Source organism: Triturus cristatus, chromosome 2_1, assembly GCF_964204655.1.
Source record: "Triturus cristatus chromosome 2_1, aTriCri1.1, whole genome shotgun sequence".
Classification (NCBI taxonomy): domain Eukaryota; kingdom Metazoa; phylum Chordata; class Amphibia; order Caudata; family Salamandridae; genus Triturus; species Triturus cristatus.
Genome location: NC_140581.1, coordinates 476,134,462 through 476,157,437, shown reverse-complemented (window position 1 = coordinate 476,157,437; position 22,976 = coordinate 476,134,462). Strand labels below are relative to the sequence as shown.

The 22,976-nt window shown below is 49.9% G+C and overlaps 1 protein-coding gene across 5 annotated transcripts in view; it reads right to left on the bottom strand.

Annotated features, from left to right (window-relative positions):
- FAM169A (family with sequence similarity 169 member A) overlaps positions 1-22,976 on the bottom strand; it is a 385,897-nt gene that overhangs the window by 59,507 nt on the left and 303,414 nt on the right. For 3 of the 5 annotated variants that reach the window (XM_085632310.1, XM_085632312.1, XM_085632311.1), the window contains one exon: positions 18,623-18,778. The exons of the other annotated variants lie outside the window; for them this stretch is intronic. In XM_085632310.1, coding sequence (XP_085488436.1) covers positions 18,623-18,778 — 156 coding nt within the window. The remainder of the gene's footprint in view (positions 1-18,622; positions 18,779-22,976) is intronic. 5 annotated transcript variants of the gene reach the window in all.

Below are 22,976 nucleotides of genomic sequence, written 5' to 3'. Positions count from 1 at the left end.
CAATGTCCCGAGTAAAGTCAGGGTTCTGGGCAATCGGTGTGTTTGGGGATGGCAATGTCATGAGACCTTTTTTGGTGGCTAGGTGGTCCCAAAGCTCAAGGACCGTTCTTGTGGATGTGGCTGCATAGGCACTTTCTGCATGTGCTTAGCGGGACAGCCAAGCTAGACCCCACAGGGGGTGGCTTGCAACAGCCCTGTCTATATGGAACCAGTGTCTTTCGCTCTCTCATTGTCCACGCTGAGATAAACCGCAGGTGAGTGGCCCAGTAGTATTCCAGGAGGTTTGGACATGCTAGGCCCTCTCTATCCCTGGGGAGCATAAGAGGTTTGGTTGATATACACGTTGTTTCCAATGCCACACAAAACGTTTGCATTTTTGTTAGAACCCTTGACCAACCAGGTAGGTCGCTCCCCCTCCGCACAGCTCCGCCTGTGTGTCCCTGTCCCAGCTGCCGCTGCTGAGGAAGTTCAAGGCCCTCTTCCACCCGCAGGCTACCACCTGCGCCTCATCCCTGGTGGCCAGTGGTAGGCCGTAAGTTTGTTCATCTTCCGCCTTATTATTTTTACTGTATTGCCTGTAATTTCATTGTTGTGTCTGTGACTGCTGTTGTCTGTCTTCCCCCGCTGCCTGTACGTGGTCCTTGCCCGTTTTCTTTCCTTCTGTACCCCTCGCTGCCCCCGTGTCCTCTGCCCAGTTTTTCCTTCTGTACCCCTCTCTGCCCCCGTGTCCTCTGCCCATTTTTTCCTTCTATACCCCTCGCTGCCCCTGTGTCTCTGCCCGGTTTCCTTCTGTACCCCTTGCTGCCCCCGTGTCTCTTCCCGGTTTTTCCTTCTGTACCCCTCGCTGCCCTGTGTCCTCTGCCCAGTTTTTCCTTCTGTACCCCTCGCTGCCCCCGTGTCTCTGCCCGGTTTTTCCTTCTGTATCCCTCGCTGCCCCGTGTCTCTGCCCGGTTTTTCCTTCTGTACCCCTCGCTGCCCCGTGTCCTCTGCCCGGTTTTCCCTTCTGTTCCCCTCGCTGCCCCCGTGCCTCTCTGTCCGTTTTTGCCTTCTGATTCTCAGCTGCCCCTGTATTTCTGTGCCCTTTTTGCCTTCTGTGCCACTTGTTTTTCATTGATTTTGTGCCCTTTGCCTTCTGTGCCACTCGTTTCCCCCCTCGTTTTCGTGCCCTTTTACCTTCTGTGCCACTGGTTTTTCATTGATTTCTGTGCCCTTTTGCCCTATTTCTGTGCCCTTTTTCCTTCTGTTCCCTCCGTCATCCCTCGACCTCCCCGCCGCAGTGTCCCTTGCGGCCCGGCCCCACTGACTGCCCATTCGCTGCCCCCGCCTCCCAGCTGCTCCTCCCTTCCACCTCCCCATATATGCCGGCCGCTGCGCGGTGAGGAGAGGTTTGGTTGATATACACGTTGTTTCCAATGCCACACAAAACGTTTGCATTTTTGTTAGAACCCTTGTCCAACCAGGTAGGTCAATCCCCATCCGCACAGCTCCGCCTGTGTGTCCCTGCCCCAGCTGGGCAGGTTTGGATTTGTGTTGTTTGGTGTTGGGAAGGTTTTCCAGTGGTTTGGCAAAAATCGATTCAGATTTGGCTGATTTTGGGGTGATTTTGCGTGTTTGCGGGGGGCGCGTGTTTGACGCAAAAGTCGTACCCCTTCCACTGGATGGATTTGTGTAATTCTTGCTGAGATTCGTGCCCTTTTGCCTTCTGTGCCACTGGTTTTTCATTGATTTTTGTGCCCTTTTGCCCTATTTCTGTGCTCTTTTTGCATTCTGTTCCACTCGTTTTTGTGCCCTTTTTCCTTCTGTTCCCTCCGTCGTCTCTTCCCCCCCGCCGCTGTGTCCCCTGCGGCCCCGCACCCCTGACTGCCCACTGCCCATTCGCTGCCCCCGTCTCCCAGCTGCTCCTCCCTCCCACCTCCCCAAATATGCAGGCCGCTGTGCGGCCGTGCCGCTGGTGCGCCTAAGGCAAGCCCGTCTGTGCCTGGACCGCGCCCAGCTCCAGAACCCCTGGCCCCCGCTCCGGCCACGACGACCGCCGCCGCTATGATGCCAGCACACTCCACGTCCTCAACCCCGGATGGACCCACACCTGCTTCAAGGCCACCCCGAAATGCACACACGGTTCCTTCACCTGCCGGTACTGCAACTATACCAGTCTCAGAACCGACGAACCACCCGCCAAGAAAGATCGCACCCACCTATGATGCATACTACTGAACACCCGCTCCGCGCGCAAACACGCCATCGAGCTCTGGGGCTTGCTCGACACAACATCCCCGGACGTCTCCTTCCTGACAGAGACCTGGTTGAACGACTCCTCCGCACCCGACATCGCCATAGCCATCCCAGACGGCTACAAGATCACCCACAGAGACCGCACCAACGGAGTCGGAGGAGGAATCGCCATTGTCCACAAGAACAGCATCAGGGTCTCGACTAGCACTGACGACGTGCTCAGCACCGCCGAACACATGCACTTCCAGATCCACACAGACCCCAACTCCACCTTCAGAGGCACCCTTGTCTACCGACCCCCCAGACCCTGCCCCCAGTTCAGCAAATCCATCGCCGACTTCATCAGCATGCACGCCATGACCTCCACCGACTACATCCTCCTCGGAGACCTGAACTTTCACCTTGAGAACAACAACTCCACAACCCTGATCGACAACCTCGGACTAAAGCAACTCGTCACAACGCCCACCCACTCCGCCGGCCACATGCTCGACCCCATCTTCTCCTCAAGCCTGCACGTCTCTGTCAGCCACACCACCAAACTCTTCTGGACCGACCACCTCTGCATCCACTTCAGCTTCCAGAAATCCACCACACGCCACCGCACCCAACAGATCCCCCGCCGCTGCTGGAGCAAAATCATCGAAGGCCATCTACATGCAAACCTCGCTCTCAGCCCACCCACCGAACCCTCCAACACTGACGACGCTGCCCACAGCCTCAGACGCTGGATTAAAGACTGCGCCAACAACCTCGCCCCGCTGAAGAAACCCCCCACAGAGACACCAGCAAGAGGGCCAGCTGGTTCACCCCAGAACTACTAGCCTCCAAGCAAGCCTGCCGGAAACTAGAGAAGAAATGGACCAGCGAACAAACTCCGGACAACCGCGCAGCATACAAGGACACCAGCCGCAACCACCACCACATCAGGGCCGCCAAGAGAACCTCGTTTAAAGACCGCCTCGACAACAACGCACACAATAGCAAGGAGCTCTTCAACATCGTGAAGGAACTCTCCAACTCCAGCTCCAACACCAACGACATCCCGCCGTCACAAGCCCTGTGCGACTCCCTTGCCACCTTCTTCCACCGCAAGATAGCAGACATCCACGACAGCTTCAACACCCAGACAGACCCAACAGACAGCAACACAACAGACCCTCCTCCGCACACCATCGACCACGACTCCCTGCCAGCCTGGACCAGCGTGAGCATCGATGACACCATCAAGATCATGAGCACAATCCACTCCGGCTCTCCGTCAGATCCCTTCCCTTCCCGCGTCTTCAACAAAGCAAGCAGCTCCATCGCACCACCTATGCAACGTCATCAATCTCACCCTCGAGACGGCGACCTTCCCAGAGAGCTGGAAACACGCCGAGATCAACGCCCTACTGAAAAAACCCAAGGCTGACCCAAGAGACCTCAAGAACTTTCAGCCCATCTCTCTGCTCCCCTTCCCGGCCAAGGTCATTGAGAAAATCGTCAACAGACAGCTAACCCGATACCTCGAAGAAAACAGAATCCTGGACCCTTCCCAGTCAGGGTTCCGCAGCAACCACAGCACTGAGACCGCCCTCATCGCCGCCACCGACGACATCAGGACCCTACTGAACAACGGCGAGACCGCAGCACACATCCTCCTAGACCTCTCCACCGCCTTCGACGCCGTCTGCCACCGCACACTACGCGCACGCCTCCACGCCGCAGGGATCCGAGACAAGGCTCTGGAATGGACCCCCTCCTTCCTCTCCGACAGAACCCAGAGCATCCGCCTCCCCACATTCCGGTCCGAAGCCTCCGAGATCATCTGCGGCGTACCCCAGGGATCCTCCCTCAGCCCGACTCTGTTTAACATTTACATGGCCCCGCTCGCACACGTCGCCCGACAGCACAACCTCAACATAATCTCCTATGTCGACGACACTCAACTGATCCTCTCCCTCACCAAGGACCCCATCACCGCCAAAGCAACCTCCACAAAGGAATGAAGGCCGTCGCCGACTGGATGAAGACCAGCCGTCTGAAGCTGAACTCGGACAAGACGGAGGTCCTCATCCGGGGTGTAAATTTATCCGGTTACAGTCTTCTAAGTGGGGACTAATCTGGAAGCCTCTAGGCCTCTTTGTCCACGGGTTCTAACCAAATTGGTGAACCTGTATCAGGGAGTGCGTAAGGCAGAAAGTGAAAGGTGAGGTGGTGTCTTTCTTTAGTCTGAATGAGTCGTATTTCCATCCAGCCACTGTTCTAGCCCCATCCTTGGAAGTGCTTGTAAACCTATCTGGCCGTTTTCTAGGGGTTCTAGACTTCTGTTTATCCAGGGGAGGCGGGAAAGGCTCCTGATCAGTTGGAGAAAGGGAAATAATGTCTGCGTTTGGCTTCCTCCACATTTGTATTATGGGTTATCGCTGTCTGGTGCTCCTTCTTACTTTCTGCCATTCCGGTCGCAAGTGCAGGCTCGTCTGCTGTTGGTACTCCTGTGGCGAGTCTTCAACTTTGTTCGGGGATAGTCCCAGTACGGATCGGGCCTTTGGTAAGGATTTTATGGTGCAACGTTTCCATGCCCACTGGAACATGATGCATTAGTACTTAAACTTTCAAACGTGAACTTTGCTTACTTGCTGGGGGACCCTCTCTTGCTGCCCTGCTGCTGGTGCCATCGCCGCCGTCCCGGGGTGCCTCTTTGCTGCGTGTCTCCCCCGCCGCCGCCATTACCTTTTGCGGCCGTGAGCGGGGGGAGACTACAGCCCCCAGAGTGCTTTGCGGGCCCTGACGACATCCACGCGCCCGGAGGCGCATAAAGGAGCATCGCTCCCCCGCGTCGCGGGACGCGCGCGGGCGGCGCCGGGAGAAGCCCGGGACAAGGGCGGGACCGTCTGTGGCCGTCCGAGGCTGGAGGAGGCTGGGCTGGGCCTCCCCCCCTTGATATTTGTCTTTGTTATCAGCTAGACTGTATTCTCTATTGTACCCAGCCGCCTATTGTTGCTAGGAGGCTTTGATCGAACTTATTAACGGCCTGGTCCCGCACTAGCAATGTCAACTCGCTCAGGCAAAAGCTTGAGGGGGAGTGGGGGGTGGGGGGGGGGGTACGGTTGGCACTATGGACCAGTTTATTACCCGTGTGGCCAATGTCATTGACAAAGAAATCATCATGGCTGAGCGATGGTTATCCCGCGGCCCACCTGGTGATAGACGATCTTCGATGGGCCCGATAGCATTGATACCCTCCCCAGAGCGAACACTGGATCCTCTCCTCCCTGTCCCCTCTCCCCTGGACCACCCCCGGGTGGCTGCCCTTAGAGCCAATATAGAAGGGCTGGAAAATTTGACGGCTATGGCACTTAATGCCCAAAACTATGAGGCCCCAGACCTAGTAGTATCCAAGTCAGCCACCTCCTTCTTGCCCCCGGCTAATCCCATTACCCACTCAATGCCGCCCCCCCCCGGCGGCCATCACGGTGCAGGCGGAAATCCATCCAGCCCCCTTTAAAAGGAAAAGACTTGACACCCCACGGAAAAGTAGACTGTCTAAAGACCGCAAGAGACAGAGGCGGGTGGGTGTCAGGAGGGGTGATCCTATCAACACAGTAGGGTGGGATCTTCGCCCATCACAGGGAGATAAGGATGAGGGATTAACCGAGGGGCCAGCGACTAGTGCTCCCAATGATCAGTTTGGTAGCAGTGGAGTGACTCTTTCACCAGATTCTCCTCTAATTGCATATATGGAGAAAATAATGAAATCTTTACTCCTTCCAATATTAGACAAACTTAGAGGGCTAACTGAGCGGGTGGACAAATTGGAGCAGGCAACCCTAGACAACTTTTTTCCCCTAAAATCTTTCATAAAACTGCAGCTAAGAACGAGGGCTGTTGGACTAGGGGGGGGGGACCCGACAGTAGGGCGACGTCTACAGTCCACCATAGCACTGCCATTATAGTAGATAACATTCCAGTTGCACTCGAGGTGACCGACTGCAATCCGCACCCTACTGCGTTGGCTCCAGGCATTCTCACCATCCCTGGCCACCCTGTATCTAAATCTGTAGAGAAACCCAAGTCCTCTAAGGCCTCTAATAATATTCCAGATAAAATGACGGCACGTTCCTCAGCCTTGGCTAATTCTGGCGAGGCAAATTCCACCACTGAAGCCATCTCTCCAGTAGCCCATAGTGCACCCGAGATCTCAATACCTAATCTAGCTGGAATTGTTAAGGCCCATGCGCTGCAGCCAGGTGAGGGCTTTAAACGTGGGAAGGCTCACACTGTAAACCTCCCCTCTGATTGCCAGCCTTATGTGGCTGTGTTGACTGGGGTGCCCGTGCTTAGCCCGGGTAGGCGTGAGTCATACACTGAATTGTTTAATAAGACCGTAATTTGGCTCAAACAGAATAGACCTTTGCCCGAATTTTGGGAGGGCCAGATTATCCACGTACGAAGAGTTGGCTGGATTGGAACTAGGGAAAAAACCATAAGCGGGGATTGCATCATAGTGAACTTTGAAGATCCAAGGATTGTTAGCTATGTGTGCGGAGGACCCATGAAGGAGCATAGCCCAATAGGTAGTGGGGGCTCAATTGGCATTTGCGATCTTAGTTATTTCAACCCCAAAAACCCGACTGTGAGGCCAGCTGGAGCCCCTACGTGGGAGGGTCGGGATGGCAGACAGACTCATGATAGCTTCTCCCAATTTAGTCTATTTAATAATACCCCCTGCCAGTCGCATGGTCGATTCTGGCAAGGCTACTGACAGGCAATTTGTCCAACATGGGAGTCGCACATTGAAGTTTCCGGGGAGACGCAAATCGACAGCTTACTCTCCGGGGTCCAGCTGGAGAGGACAACTACCAGCACTCTCTCCCCTTTAACCAATCCTAGGGGGCATCCACAGGTGGTGAACCTGCTTAACAGGGAACCGCCTGATGGGGGCACTCAAACTCTACATGCCATGGTATCACCCACTGGTGAAATGGACACTGCCATTGCCAATACCCCTACTGCCAGGGCATTAGCAGCATCGGGGCAGGGAGGGGTCCGCAGTGTGTCCCTGAAGGTGGCTAGCTGGAATGTAGCGGGTCTAGCTCGGAATATAAGCGTTCCTGATTGGAGTGTGTTTATAGAACCATTTGGGATCTGTTTGTTCCAGGAAACCTGGTGTCTGGAACCACAGCATAAATTGGGTTACACTACCTACTTTGTACCAGCTGTACGTTCGAATGGAGGCAAGGGGCGCCCTTCGGGAGGTTTGATAACCTGGGTAAGCATCTCCCTGCGATACTCCATTAAATGCACAGCCACTAACTCACCGGACCTTCAGAGATTATCTGTGAGAGGCCCGTGTGGAGGTGGAGTGCTTGAAATTTTTAATATCTACGTTAGAGGCACTAGGGGCGGTCCATCCACTCTCTCCTTAACCGGCATTGACGAAGAACTTAGGAAGTGTGGTCCAGATTCCCTAGTTCTACTTGCCGGGGATTTTAACTGTACATTTGAACCCCATGCTGCGGATGATGTGCTGGGTGTCAGCGACGACGATGCAAGGAGAGGCATCCCGCCGCTGCAAACCGCTCCAATTAGAAGATGGACCCAAAATGCAATTGACCTTAATGCCCTTTGTCTGGAGCATGGCCTTAGAGCAACCAATGGTCGATCCAACTCAGACCAAATGGGGGCCCATACGTTCAACAGAATAGGCCACTCCTCTAGGATCGACTATATTCTGCTGAACTTCCGTATGTGGGCTTATCTGGTGGATATGGAGGTCCTGCCATCTATTGACAGTGACCATAACCCTTTATCTCTGTCTCTGTCCCCCCTGTGGAAGGGCACCTCCCCACCCTTAATCCCACACGTGTGGAAATCATCACATGAAGTGTGCCCCTCCAATTGTGGCAGGCACCTGAAATGGAAGAATATTTCCGGGAATGAGGGAAAGATGCTAGAGGTACAATTAATTATGGCTAATATCATACCTCGCCTAGATTCCCCCTCTATCAGAGCGCAGGAGGTATCCGCAGTGTTTGCCCAAACCACGGAAGCAATAGGTGAGCTATTCGTAGCCCATAATGCGGGAAAAGGGGATATTAAGAGAGGTGGAAGGAAAGGTATTGATGGGTGGTTCTCAGCTGCATGCCGCGTGGCCAAAAGGGAACTAATAAAGGCAGTGAAATCTAAAAATGGAGCCCTGGTACACTCCACAAGGGGCAATTATAGGAGGGCTATAGCAAAGGCAAAGGCAGACTGGGAGGACCAGTTCTGGCGTGACCTGAAGGCCGCTAGCCTAAGGAAGGATGCCAGGGGTTTTTGGGACCTGTTAAGAACTAGGGAGAAACCCGTGGACTCAATGATTACATGCAACATACCGGAGTGTGCGTGGTTTGACCACTTCTCCCAGCTTTACTCAATGGTCCCGGATGAGGGGGAAAGTCTGACAGTACGCCATCCTCATGTATGCTCCCAGCCCAATGTCGAGCTTCTGTTTACACCTAAGGAAGTGGTGGGGGCGATTAAATGTCTTGTCCCCAATAAAGCAGCAGGTCCGGATGGCATACCAGGAGACTTGCTACGCACCAATCCGGAAGAGTGGGGAAAACTTATCTCTGCCCTATTGAATTCTAGCTTTGATGGGGCAACTTTGCCGACCTCATGGAAGGGTGCTGAGGTCGTCCCAATTTTCAAGAAAGGGTGCCGGAATGACCCAGCCAACTACCGCCCAATAAGCCTCTTAGACTCCTCCCAAAAGGTGGCTGGAAAAGTGGTTCTGGTCAGGGTATTACAGTGGGTTGAGGAAAAGGGTATCCTTTCAGACTTACAGGCTGGCTTCAGATCGGGCATGGGGACGATAGAGCAATCCTTTCGGCTCATGATGTTATACTGGAAAGTGGTTGTACTGGGCAAAGGCAGTCTGTATCTCGCTTTCATAGACTTGCGGACTGCCTTTGACCTGGTCCCCCGAGGACAACTTTGGAGTGTGCTTGACCAACAGGGTATTCCATCTTACTTACTAAGCATGTTGATAAAATTCCATGCTGACAATTTCGCACAGATCAGGTGGGGTAACCAGGGGCAAAAAACATCACGCATACCCGTAAATAGAGGGGTACGCCAGGGATGTGTCCTAGCCCCCACTCTGTTCTCATTGTATGTCAATGGAGTGGTGGAGCACCTGCTACAACATCCTGCAGATGCACCATCCCTGGCTGGTAGAAGAATACCAACCCTTCTATTTGCAGATGACACAAACCCCGGTAGGTCTACAGAGTCTACTATCCAACTTTAAGTCCTTTTGTGATACTAGGGGGTTAGTCATCAACACAGCGAAGACTAAGTATCTGGTCCTCAACCCTCTGAAAAAGTTGGCCAAACCACCGACCCTTGATTCCGTTTCCCTCGAGAGGGTCTCAGAGTTCGACTACCTCGGTATTCGTCTCTGCGACTCCATGAGTTGGAAATGCCACCACCAAAAGATGTTGCTGACCCATAAGAGGGTGGTGGGTGCCCAGCTTAAGGAACATCGCGCCTCAACCCTTAAGCTCATTGCTCCTGTATTAGACATCTACAGGGCAAGGGGAGTCAGTGCGGCTCTCTATGGGGCCGAACTCTGGGGGGTATATAATGTGGACCACCTATCCCGCTCAGAAAGGAAATTTTATAAAGATCTAATGGGGCTCCCCTATAGCACCCCAACCCTTCCACTGCTTCTAGATATGGGTATTCGGCCGATCAGCGACCTGGCTAGGCTCCGTCCCCTTCTCCTATGGGCGAGAATCTGGAGAACTCCTGAACTGTCCAGTTATGCGGACGGTCTAATCGATGTGTTGGGGTCGCCAGGCTGGACCAAGATTTTTTGGCTGAGGGAAGTCAAGCGTCTTCTCGTCAATCTTGGTCTTGGCAAGGCCTGGAATAATAGATCTGCACCCCCAAAGTCTGAGTTGAAGAAGATATATTGGAGATGGGTAGCCGATGGTAGAAGCAGCAACGCCAATTTGTGCAGATCCACCATGGATTTTCTTTTGGTTAAGGAGGTGCACTTCTGTGAACCATACCTGGATGTCATCTCTAATCGTAGGGATAGGGCATTATACTTCCAATTTAGGATAGGTTTACTTCCCGTTGGAGAACTGACTTCCAGGTGGAAGGCCCCGAACCAGACAACTTCCCTCTGCCCACTTTGTGAAAAGAGGACTGAGTCAGTCCCCCATTTGCTGTTTGAATGTCCGGCCTATGCAGTCCCTCGTAGCAGATGGTTAAAGCCACTCTGTAGAGAACTTGGAACTAGACACTACCAGGAGGCCCTACGAATATTGAAAAACGACCCACGGCCCCTTTTTGCCTGTGGCCTAGCAAAGTTTCTAGGATGGGCTTGGCGCATCAGATCAACTAGGCTTTCGTATCTTGTTTAATCTGTTTTTTAACAAAATTATATATGGCTCTTATCTAATTTATTGGTGCCAGTTGTAGTATGAAATGCATGATTACCTCGCTACGTATTGGCTCCTTTTTACTATTTTACTGTTTTCTTACTGTATTATTACTTTTTAAGATATTATCATATCGAAATAAAGCCTTTGACTGACTGACTTAATCTGCTTGCTGTTAAGGAATTTTGTGATGGGTTGTAAATCTCTGCAGCAGCGAAGTGTTGATGCTGCCAGGTCTTGAAAAAGGTAGACAGTGTGAGTTTTGAACACTAGGTCTGCCTTCCGCCTGGACTTCGGAATTATGTCCTCTTTGTCTTCAAAGCTGTGCACTATTGTTAGAATGCCTGGGGCAGTGTTTTTCCATTGTAGCAAGTGAGGACTCTCTGAGCTGTATCCAGCCGAGGTCCCAGTAGGTCTGGGTTGCCCCTGATTGCCTGCAGTGAGTCTTTGGTGAAAGGCATGTTGTCAGAGCCCTTCGCCCCTGCTGGGACCCCCCTGTTGCGTATATTGTTACCCCGGCTACAGCTATCAAGATCTTCTTGTTTTATTTGCAAGTCCACCGTATGTCCCCTCAATTGTTTGAACTTGTTGCCACAGCATTTCTTGGCCTTCGGTCCTCGCGTCTACTGTGCGTTCCAGGTCATCTACTCATTGTCCCAATTCTGCTACTTCCTTCTTCAACTCCTGTACACAGGATCTGAAGTCGGAGGGTAGTAGTACGAAGTCTAATCTCCACCAGAAAGCATTCCATATAGTCTTGTGTAACTAGTGCATACACAGACGGTATTTTTGTGTGGGGGGTCTTTGGGGTTCCTTCCCCTGCACTACTACACATATCGACCAAGGAGCTTGCTTTCTTTCTTTGTGGTGCTTTCCATTGACCAACGTGCTAGAAGCACTAAGGTAATTGGAGCTGAGGTGGTCAGCTTAAGGGCTGGGGTCTCCCTCCCAGCACTAACCCCGTATTTTTACTGCTGAAATGTTGGTGAGAGGGGAAGAAGCTCGCATGGTGGTGCACAGTGTAGGGGTTGGGTCCCCACTTCATGATGGTGGTGGGAGGAGGCCGCAATCAATTTCTTCCCAATGCGTCCCCTGGCTGGATCTACACTGTCCCGGGAGTGCCCTACTTTTTTCGTCTTTGTGCTGGGCCATGCAGCCAGTGTACATATATCCTTTGGGGTCATCTACCCTGAAGGTGCACCTCGAGAGACTCATGATCTCCCAAGGGTCCCAGCGTCTTACTGTGTGTCAGTGGTTCAGCCCTGAGGCCCTCCTGATGTTTGTGGCCACCAGGGGGTTATGCGCTTGTCTTGAGGTACGTATTTACTCCTCCCTGTGCCCTCGTGGTTGTTTGGGGCCTCCTCAGCGCACAACCTACAGCTTCCCTTTGGGTCGGGTAGGTTCTTGAAATGGTGGTGCTCCTGTCCCCCCAAATACCTGAAGTGTCCAGTGGCTGCATGATCTGTGTCTCGATGTCGTTCAGGGTAAGGCCTGTCCTGTTTTACCCCAAGGAGAAATTCGCTGGTGCTGTCAGTTCAGATGGGAGCCACAGCAGGCAGGTCTTGATGCTGGTGGCGGCGAAGCTGGGTCGCCGTCTTGTGTCTTGTGGCTCCTCCACTCGGCAACAAATTGAGCTGTCCACAATGCCTAAGTGGCAGCCAGATTGTTGAGTCAGCTTTGCGAGGGCCGAATAGGTCCGTGGCTGCAGGTTTGAGCAGCCCTGACTCCCGGGAGCAGCTGTCAAGGCTGCACATCTCTTCAAGCTGTCTCCTTGAGAACAAGTCTCCAGATAAGGGTGTTTTTTATAGGCTTTTCTGGCTTAGGTGGAGCGGAGCTCTAGCGGCAAGCGTACGATTCTACACATGCCCCCTCCAACCCCACCCCCTGGTTTCAGCATTTTGAGACAACAATGTTGAGTTTCCAGGGAGAAAAGGGCATACTTACTGGGTGAAATCATTTCCCAAGACATTCCAGGAAATCTGCTGAAGTATGCATGCTGAAACCCCATGGACAATACAGATCTCAAGCCTCGGGCACACATGCTTTCTCACAGAACATCAGCATATTCAAGATATTGTATTGCTAGAGACCTGCACATGGCATCTATTAAGGAGCAATGATGTAAATGAGCCTAAAATAAGCTGCTTAATGGCATTCAGAGCAAGTCACAACATATAACCTGAGGCAGGTCTATGGCAGAGGAACACATTCTTGTCATTGTCAACTATTTTAAAGGAAGACAACACAAAGCTAACTTCACTGGAACCAGCAAAGCAATAAACATGGGTCACATTTCAGTCCCCTCATCATGGGCTTTAGGTTGAAAAGATCAAGTTACTTACCTCTGGTAACACTCTTTCTGGTGGATAGTCGATCTAACAGCAGATTCCTCACCTTTGGAATATCCTCAGGCCCCAGACTGTATCCAGAAGCTTTCATAGCAGTGCTCCCATGTGCCGCTGGGTGGCACCTCGCGGATCTGTGTGGACTTTCTTATGTCCTGGAAGAGACTAAGTGGAGCTGCATATAAGCACCCTGCTGGGCGCCATCAGTTTCTTTCTTGACTCCTTCCACTACCTCGGAAGCAGAGCACAAAACAAAGAGGCGCCAGTCTGCAGATCTCTAATTTGGGACCTTTTTATATGATAGCCCACTTCAAAGAAAGGGAAGTGGAGTGGCCTTGAGAAATCTACAGTTAGCTAGAGTATCCGCCAGAAAGAGCATTACCGAAGGTAACTTTCTCTGTTTCATACTTCTAATGGCATATTCCAAACCTTTAGAACTGATTCCAAAGCAGTAACTCCCAAGGTAGAGAGTCCTTAGTGTGGGCTCAGACCAGAAAGTCCTCCAGGACCGAATGGGCAGAATTTCCTTACCATCAGTCCAGCTATCCAGGAAGTAGTGCTTCATGAACATGGACACTGAGGTCCATGTAGAAGCCTTGACAGATCAAGAACAGGCACTCAGCGTGCTACCAAGCTTTACCCCAGTGGAATGGGCCCTCAGCCCTTTCAGAGGCTGCTTTTTAGTCAAACAGATCTTAACACAAAGAACTATCCACCTTGACGCAGTCCTTTTCTGCGCTGCCTCACCTTTATTTGCCCCAGAGAACTCCTCAAAAAGCTAATCATCTATCCAATTATATTTGGTGCAACTGATGTAAAAGCTTATATCTCTTTGTGGTCCAGCTGATGGAGTCCCTTCTCCTCTTTCGAGGGGTGAGGTAGAGCAAAGAAAGATGGGAAGGTGATGGATTGCCAAATGTGAAAAGGAGTCATGACCTTCGACATGAAGGCTGTCCTGGTCCTCAGCACCATTTTGCCCAGAAAAAAGGTGGTGTAGGGCAGTTGTAACAAAAGAGCCTGAATCTCACTCATACAATTTGTTGAAGTTATCGGGATGAAGAAGTCTTTAGAGCAAAACGACGCAATGAGCAGTTATGCACTGGCTTGAAAGGAGCATGCCTGAGTAAAGTCAGGACCAAATTAGGGTCACACCGTGGGCATCACAAACGGTTTGGAAGGAAAGATGTGCTACAAACCTTAAAAAAAAAAGCATCTAAACCGGTGGTTTGAACAAGGACGTTTGGGCCGGTAAATGCAAAAAGGCTGAAAAGGTAATTACTGCAAGTCCTTGCTGAGTCAAAGACAAATAAGAAATCATCCAACAGTTCTGCTTGCAACAGGTCTGTATTGTGGGCTTCAAACCAGGCCACAAATTGGCCCTGGCATCTGGCCAAAGCCGACTTTGTCGTGGGACGCCTGGCAGCGAGGAGGAAATCAACAACCTCTGTTGTGATAGATCGAACACAGTCAACTGCAGCTGATCAATCTCCAAGCAAAGAGGTGTAGAATGTGCAAGTTCAGGTGCAGAGCCCTACGCTGCTTCTGTGATGGAAGATCCTTTTGAAGTGGTAACCTGAGTAGAGGACAGATGCTCATGGCCAGAAATTCCTGGGACTACACGCTCTTGGCCCAATCTAGAGCCACTAGGAAGACTTGTACCCAGGTGTTCCAGATGTTTTTCAGAGTTTGTGGTACGAAAGACAGAGGCAGAAGGGTGTACAGAAGTCCAATGCACCACTCTAGCCTGAACGTGCCTCCTAGCGATTGTGTTCTTGGGGACTCCAACACGCAGACGTTTTGACGCTGCAAGTTCTCAACGGTGGCTAAAAGATCCAACCAGTGCGCCCCACACTTTTGGAAGATGCCTTCCACCACCATAGAATGCAACCACCATTCGTGATCTGTTGGACTCAGCTCATCCGTCCAGGAGTTTAAAGATCCCGCAAGGTGGTTCAGGATAAGAGAGACTACCTGATGCTCCAGAGGTACCACGCTTCTTAGCACAGGACCCATGACTCCACTCTGCCCTGCTTGTTGCAAAACCACATTATGGTTCTGTTGTCTGTGAGAACCTTGCAACAGCCTTCCTTTAATTGACATCAGGAAGGACTTTAAGGCTAGGCAACAAATTCATGTGGCTTCCACGAGAGACCATAGTCCACTGATCTTCATCTATCTGAGATGACCTCCCCAGCCCGCAGTCTCACCTTCAGCTCTGGGTGGGGAAGGGAGAGAGGTTTGCTGCTGGTCAGGTTGTGACCACGCAGCCACCTCTGCAGATCTAGTCTACAATCTCCTCTGAAAGCTGGATGACAAGGTTTCTTTAGTTCTGGGCCCACTGAGACCTCAGATCCTGCATATGCCACCTGGCATGGGCAGGATGCATGAGGCAGCAGACCAAGAAGCCTCAGAGCTGTTCTCACCGAGATCTAGGATTGAGGCGGAAATATTGGGATCATAACCCAAATGTCCAGGTCTGTTTGTGGTGGAGGAAGGGCACGAACAGCAGTGTTCAGAACAGCTTCTATAGAAGGAAATCTCAGCGAAGGGGTTTGGTGTGACTTTAGAATGTTGATCGAGAACCCCAAAGATCCAATGATGTTAGGAGATTTGCCGACATTTCGAGGTGGTCTACAACTGACCACGGCGAGCTCACTTGCAACAGCCAGCCATCGAGGTAGGGGAAAACTGGTATTTCCAAACTTTGAAGATGGGTGGCGACCACTGCCATCAGTTTTGTGAACACCCAAAGGGCGCTGGTAAGACCAGAGGGAAGCACAGCAAACTAAAAATGCTCCTGGCTGACCTTGACCCACAGGTAACATCTGTGGGACTGCAGAACTAGCATTTGAAAGTAAGTTCCTGCAGGTCTAAGGCAACAAACCAATCGCCTGGCTCCAGGGCAGACAAAACTTGAGCTATGTGAGCATTTTGAATTTCTCCCTCCGTAGGAAGGCATTCAGCAGGCTAAGATCTAAAACAGGACGAAGACCTTCATCCTTCTTCGCCAAGAGTAAATAGTTGGATTAACAACCAGTCCCTATTACTGAAGCCGGTGGTCTTTCTTTAGCCACTTTGGCCAGTTGAACCTGCACCTATTGCAACAAGATGGACAGGTGCTCCTCTGAAAGAAGCTTTGATGTGGGTGGAAAACTAATCGGGTTGGAAAGAAATCGAAGGGCTAAGCTCTGTTGAACGATCTGAAGAATCCTTCTGTCAGATGTGATACTTTGCCATCCTTGGAGGAAATGTTTGATCCTGCCTCTCACAGGCGGGTTGTGGCAACTAAGGGCAAACTAAACGCCATTTGGAAGCTGATGCTGCAGCATAAACTACTGGGAAAGGTCACTGCTCTTGGTGACTGCTTGTTAACTGCCTGATCCCGAACTCCAAAAGCACTGGGGTGCTTGGTGCAGGGATGGAGTGGGATGTGTTTTGCATGCTAAACCTCTAGAATAAATAAGAAAAGGGCAAAATTGCTGAGGGGACTGTGAAGCGTTCCATGACAGAATCAACCTTCTTACCAAAGAGGTGAGATTTGTTGAAAGGCATATCCATAAGGGATGCCTGCACATCCCCAGAGAAGCACCAACCTAGTGCTGATTGCACAGCCAAGCAATTGGGTATCCGGGCTCGAGAGCATGGCGTATCTGGCCACATACTGAATGGTTTAAGCCAGGGAGGCCCGAAACTCCTCAGGGACTGTCGGTAAGATATTGCTGACCTAGACCCAATGGGCGAATGTATATTGTCCAAGTTGGCTACTGACATTGACCAGCCTTATAACTAGGCTGACCGATGAGAACATGTGCTTCCCGAATGTCTCAATCCTCTTTGACTGCCTGTCTGGGTGGGTTGTAGGTAATGAACTAGGAATGACCCTGCTGGTGGAAGCCTAGACCACCAGACTCAGTGGGGTAGGATGCTGTGTCACAAAATCTGTGTAGCCTGGCACAGATCTATGGTGTCTGTTCTCCTGTGGAAAAAACACGGCTTGGACCCGGTGCCCAGTAATGCATTAGTTAGGGCTTTAATGAACTGTAGCAAGGGTTCAGATGAAGCCTGTCCAGGCTGTAAAATGTCTGTAAGGAAATTTGCTTTAACTTCCATTGAAGGAAGTTGTAGGTCCAAGACCTCAGCTGCACGACTAATCACTTCCGCAAAGGAAGCACTTTCTTCCATTGGTGGTCTAGGGGAGAAATTATCCCAGTATCGGGAAAGTATCAAACTCCTACAAATTCATGTATGGATTGTTGTCATCATACTGTCCGGGTATGTCATCCCTATTATTTCCATTGGTATCTCCAAGTGGTGGTAAGCTGTTGTCACGGTCGAACGCAAAAAGCTGATGGAGCACCTGAGGCTGGTTTCGTGGTCGGTGCTGTGTTCTGTCAAACTCTGACTGTATGAGGCTCAGGTGCATGGGGCGAATTTACAATGTGATTACGGTCAGGGCTGAGGTGAGTTCCGCTGGGAGACAGGCACCACTATCTGTATAGGGTCGCCTTCTAGGGTTAGCATCATTGAAAGGACCCGCGGAGATTATGGAGCCAGAGTGGAAGTCAGCACCAAAGTAGGTTCGGAATCCAAGGTGGGTTGTGGAATTGGCTCCTCGATGGAAGATCAGGACAGAGACCGAGTGGCACCTTGACGTCCTTGCGACTTTTCTGGAGATAGAAACTGTCAGAAAGAGTCCAGCTTGGCCTTTTTGTGTTTCTGCTTTGACTAAGAATTTGACTTATCAGAAGACTTTGACCGTGATGAAGACCTGTTGCAGGAATGGCCTGGAGAGTGGGATTGAGTCCACTCCCTCAACTTTGAGCAGGACTTGTGTGGTTTCCTTCAATGCTCAGCGGCGTACAGCTTTGCGGTCCTGAATTGTCTTTGGTTTGATGAGAGTACATTCCTCACTCGACTTGGTGTTGAGCTCCGAGCCCAAACACCAAAAGCACACTTTGTGTGGATCTAACAAGGACATTTGTTTTCGGCAGTCACAGCAAGGTTTGAACCCTGTAGCTTTAGGAGGATACATTGTTCTCTTGCATACTGAATTTGAACATTTTTGAAGAACAAATGTTTCAAACCAACAAGAAAAGGGGGACTCCGCGTTGAAGGTATGTAAAGGAAGAAACAGACATCAGTGCAAAAAGGTGGTGCTTTATATGCAGCTCTGCTTCATCACTTCTGGGGTGGAATGAAGTCAACGCGAAGCTGCATGGCGCCACTTAGTGGCATGAGGGAGGACTGGTGTAAAAGCTTCAGATCCAGTCTGGCATCGAGGAATATTCTAAAGGTGTACAATCTACGCTTAAAAGTATCCATCAGAAACATTTTCCAGAAAAGAGCAGCTCACACAACTCTTCACTTCATTAAAGCACATAATGCACATAATACTCATTCCTTTTCGCAAGGCAACTAGCCTATCAATCACAATGATATCAGCAGCACTGATACCTTCTAGATAAGTGGAGACCACCTGCACCACAAAGAAGATTGTATTTACTATTTACTCTTACTGCACTTGCTTTTATTTTATTTATGTTAACTAAATACAAAATTGCAGAAATCCAACTGCTTCAGTTCAAAACAGTACATGATATAAAATAAGCAGTCGTGCTACTCCCACACCTGTTTTGTTGATGTATCCAGGGAGCAACACCTTTCTTCATCTGGATTCTCAAACTCTAATGATATCTCTCCATCAGAAAATACATCACCAGTTTCCTTTTCAATTGCTAACATCTCTTCTGCAATCTCACTAATCAATGAATTCTGTTCAGTTGTCTAGAATGAGAATGAAATAAAAAATGGCATGCAGACATTTATGAAATGTTCAATAATTCACACAATATTCTGTATGAAGATTTTATCTGTAAGTGAGAGAGTTTCTTACAAACACAAAACAACAATTTGCACCTGAAATTCAAAAGGAGCAAAGCAAATATTGCAATGGAAATAAACCAGTTACTGCAGACGAAATATTGAAATCTCTGAAACCTAACAAATAATTAAGGTTGCTGTGGCTTCAGTGTTAGTTTCTATGGCCACAAATCTAGTTATAAAACCAGTGTCTAGTTTAAATATTGATTTCCTCTTCACAGGGAGAGAAGTAAGCTCAATGAAAGACACACATTACACTCAACTCTAACTAATAAAAATACCACTAATCACCCCAAATAATATATCTCATCCGGGAAGGTTGATTAACATAAAATGTTCAAATATTCTTGGCTAGCAGACTGAGCAGCTACTGGATTACTGAGGGGAGACTAAAGCTATTCATCATAGAATAAGGGATATGCTTATCAAAAAAGGGAGAATATAAGTGACTACAGAAATTGTGTTCATTCTTATATCTAAAAGCGTTTTGAATAAGCAAAGTGGAGTTTAATCGGAAAGGTGGAGGAAAAGATAAGCCTCAGAGCAAAATATGAAGATGATTTTATTATTGATAACAGTAAACTAGATTCTCGCCACCTGTGCAACCCAACAGCGATTGCTTCACTCTTGTTTGCACCTACAACTGATCCCTTCACACGCATGATAAGAATGAACCTAGACACCTAAGCCAGCAAAAGATAATCAGTCTTATTCTAGAATCAAAGGTCTATTCCAGAGCGACTCTTGGGAAGCAAAATCACTCTTCACTGGGCAATGGGCTTGGGTTCAAAGATATTCAGTGAGGTAGTCCAAAGTTTAGCAATACATAGCAAATCCTGAAGACCTAACTTATGAGATTCTGAGACATCCTATCAGTTGAATAGGTACAGTAACTAAAATTCTTGTGAAATTTGACATACTGTCAAGTCAGATGTCAGGTTTTATTTCCTCTCTGAGTGGCATGGTTACATGTAATAACCATGTGCAACTGTTGCTACAGCTCTGGACCTTTATGTTGGTTGAACAAAGAGGCATCTAACACTGAGGTGTCAGTAGTTGGGCCTGGCCTCCTACTGTAGAGGCAGAACACCTGCAGTTCGCCAGAAGTGAACTGACTGGTGCTGTCAGAATATATTACCAGTGACTGTCTGCAACAGACAGCAGTTGGCACGAGGAAGAAACTTCACTTCAAAACTTCACTTCTTAGGGACTGATTACGAGGTGGTTGGTGTAGTCGGACCCGTGTGTAAACCCTGTTTATGCACATGTTGGAATTATGAGTTGGTAGGTATTAAACACATCCAATAACTATCATTCTTACCTATGTCCCTTTTAATACACCCAACGGGATATTGTCCAAGTTTTCACAGAGTATCCTGTCCACCAAACTCTAAATAAGGTCCTCGGTCTCCTAAGCCTCTTCTGAACTGTACGCTCTCTGACTCAACAACCTTACGGCATTCGGAAGTTTCAGATTGTTTGCATGCATATCTAGATTTGTCCACATTAAATTCTTAGTAGGCTTGTTAGAACTGGGGGTCTCTAGTTGACTCAGGTAGGTAGCTTGTCCAAATAGGGACCCTTGCTTCTAGTCAGGGTTAGGAGGGACACACCCTTAGATAACCCCCTGGTCGCTTGGCACGAGCAGCCCGGCTTTTCTCCAAGGCAATGTGTAAAGTATTTGCAACCACACTCCCAGTAACACAGTGATAACACCACGAATGGACACCACACCGATTTTTATAAAAATAACAGTATCTTTATCAAAAAGGAATACGAGGAGACCAAACGATAGAAATCCAACATATGCGTATTCGTAATCTTTCACTTTGCCGGTTATTAGGCCGGCAATCACTTATAGGTTCTTGCGGTATTAATGATCAGTTCACAATGATCTAATGCAGTCCTAATGCAATGCTATGCAGTTCGTTATGCAGTTCGTAATGTAGTAATAACACAGTCCTTAATGCACGTACTAATGCAGTTCGAAACGCAGGAATAATGTAATTCGTAATGTAAGAATCAGGCAGTTCATACTGTAAGAAATAATGCGATCCGTAATGCAAAAATCAGGCAGCTTGTAACGAACGAGTAATGCAGTACGCCAATCTGCGCAGTCAACGCGGGCCCCCACTAGGCCCCAACACCAGGAACAATGGTCATAAGCTTAAAGGGGCGGCCCCGGTACTGCTGGGCAGGTACGGGCCACTCGGGTACTCAGCGCGTCTAACGCGGTGCAGTGGGAGAGAGCTCGGAGCACTCCTGTACTCCTCCTGCACGCCTCCCCAGGCCACACACGCTTTAGGCTCCCGACCGGAGTCCAAGCCTTACCTGGGGGGTGCGCTGCCTCGCTCTCTCTCTCTCCCCGCTTGTCAGACGTCCTGTTGGGCCTCGATGATGTTGCAGCTCCGTTGTTAGGCGACTCTGTAGCCGGACGGGTTACGGCGCTGCCTTCTCCGTCGTTGACGATCTTGGGCAGATTCCTCTCGGTGAACAACGATAACAATCCCGTTCACCTTGCAGCTTTCTTAGCTTCAAGAAATCCTTCAACACGTTGCAGCTCGGGCCTGCGGCAGTGATTCTCACTCACAGCCTCAGTTACATTGACAGTTCGGGCCACAAACAGCAGTACAGCAGCCTGGACGATGTTTCACGCTGCGGGGGCAAATCGATCACGGGACACCTCATAAACAGTACCACGGGCCACACGGCAGTCTCAGGCAAGCAAAAGCACCACGCACCAAGCGTCGCTGAGACACGGTTGGAAACGTTTATGTTCCTGAGTTTCCACAACAGGGGACCAGCTCTCCTCGGGCCCTTGGAGACACGCTACTTCAGGACACAGCACACAGCAAAGTCCCTTGGCCTCTCCTTAGTCAAATCAGCAAACTACAGGTCAGCCCCAGAACACACAGCAAGGGCAGTTCTTCTCTTCAGTCTCTTCAGCTGTTCTTCCTTGACAGAGGTTCCTCTTGATCACAAAGTAGGTTCAATCCTTTTTCAGTCTGGATTTCAGTCTTGAGTCCAGGGGTTTCAGCTCTCACATTTATACCCCTAAATGCCTTTGAAGTCTTTGTGTTCAGGGGGCTCTGAGCCCGGTCCAAACCAGTTCTGAGTGTCTTCCTGCCAGGGCACACCTTCTTCCTTTGATAGTGGGGGTCTGGTGCCAGACACTCTGCAGGAGGTGGAGCCATCCTTTTGTGGCAGCAACACAGCCCTCTTCACATCCAGGGGGCTACTCCCCCCCCACACACATCAAATGCAGTCCAGCCGGTTGCTGTCTCACCTTCTCCTCCCTGGGGTCAGGATACTTCCCAGACCCTGTCACATCCAAACTCAGATGGTCAATACACAAACAGGCAGAGGCACACAGGATGGTTTAGGACAAGAAACCAGCCACTTTTAAAAACGGGGTTTCTAAGCACACAATTTAAAAACCATCTTCACAAAAAGATGTGATATTAAATTCTGAGTTCAGACACACTAAACTCCATCCCTCCATTTTATGCCTATCGGAAGATATGCTGGAATCATATGACACAGCATTCCCCATTCTGTCCTATGGGCAAGATGGTATTGCAACAGTGAAAAACGAATTTGACAGTATTTCTCTGTTAGGACATAGTACACACCTCAGTACGTCCTACCTTTCACATACATTGCACCCTGCCCAGGGGGGTACCTTGGGCCTACTATAGGGGTGTCTGATATGCATAAAAAGGGAAAGTAAAGCCTTGCAAGTGGGTGCACTTGTCAGGGCAGCAAGGCAGTTAACAAACTGCGCTCAGGCACTGCAGTGGCCGGCCTGAGATCTCTTTTTAGGGCTACTTGTGTGGGTAGCACAATTAGTGCTGCAGGACCACTATCAGCATTTGCATTACCAGCCCTGGCACACATAGTGCACTTTACTAGGCACTTTACTAGTAAGACAAACATACCAATTATGGACAACCAATTACCATAACACTTTATACAGGGAGCACTTGCACTTTGACACTGATCAGCAGTGGCAAAGTGCCCAAAGCATCTAAGTCAGCAACAAAATGTCAGAAAAAGGTCTAGGAGGAAGGCAAAAAGTTTAAGGAACTTTAGCCAAAAAGGG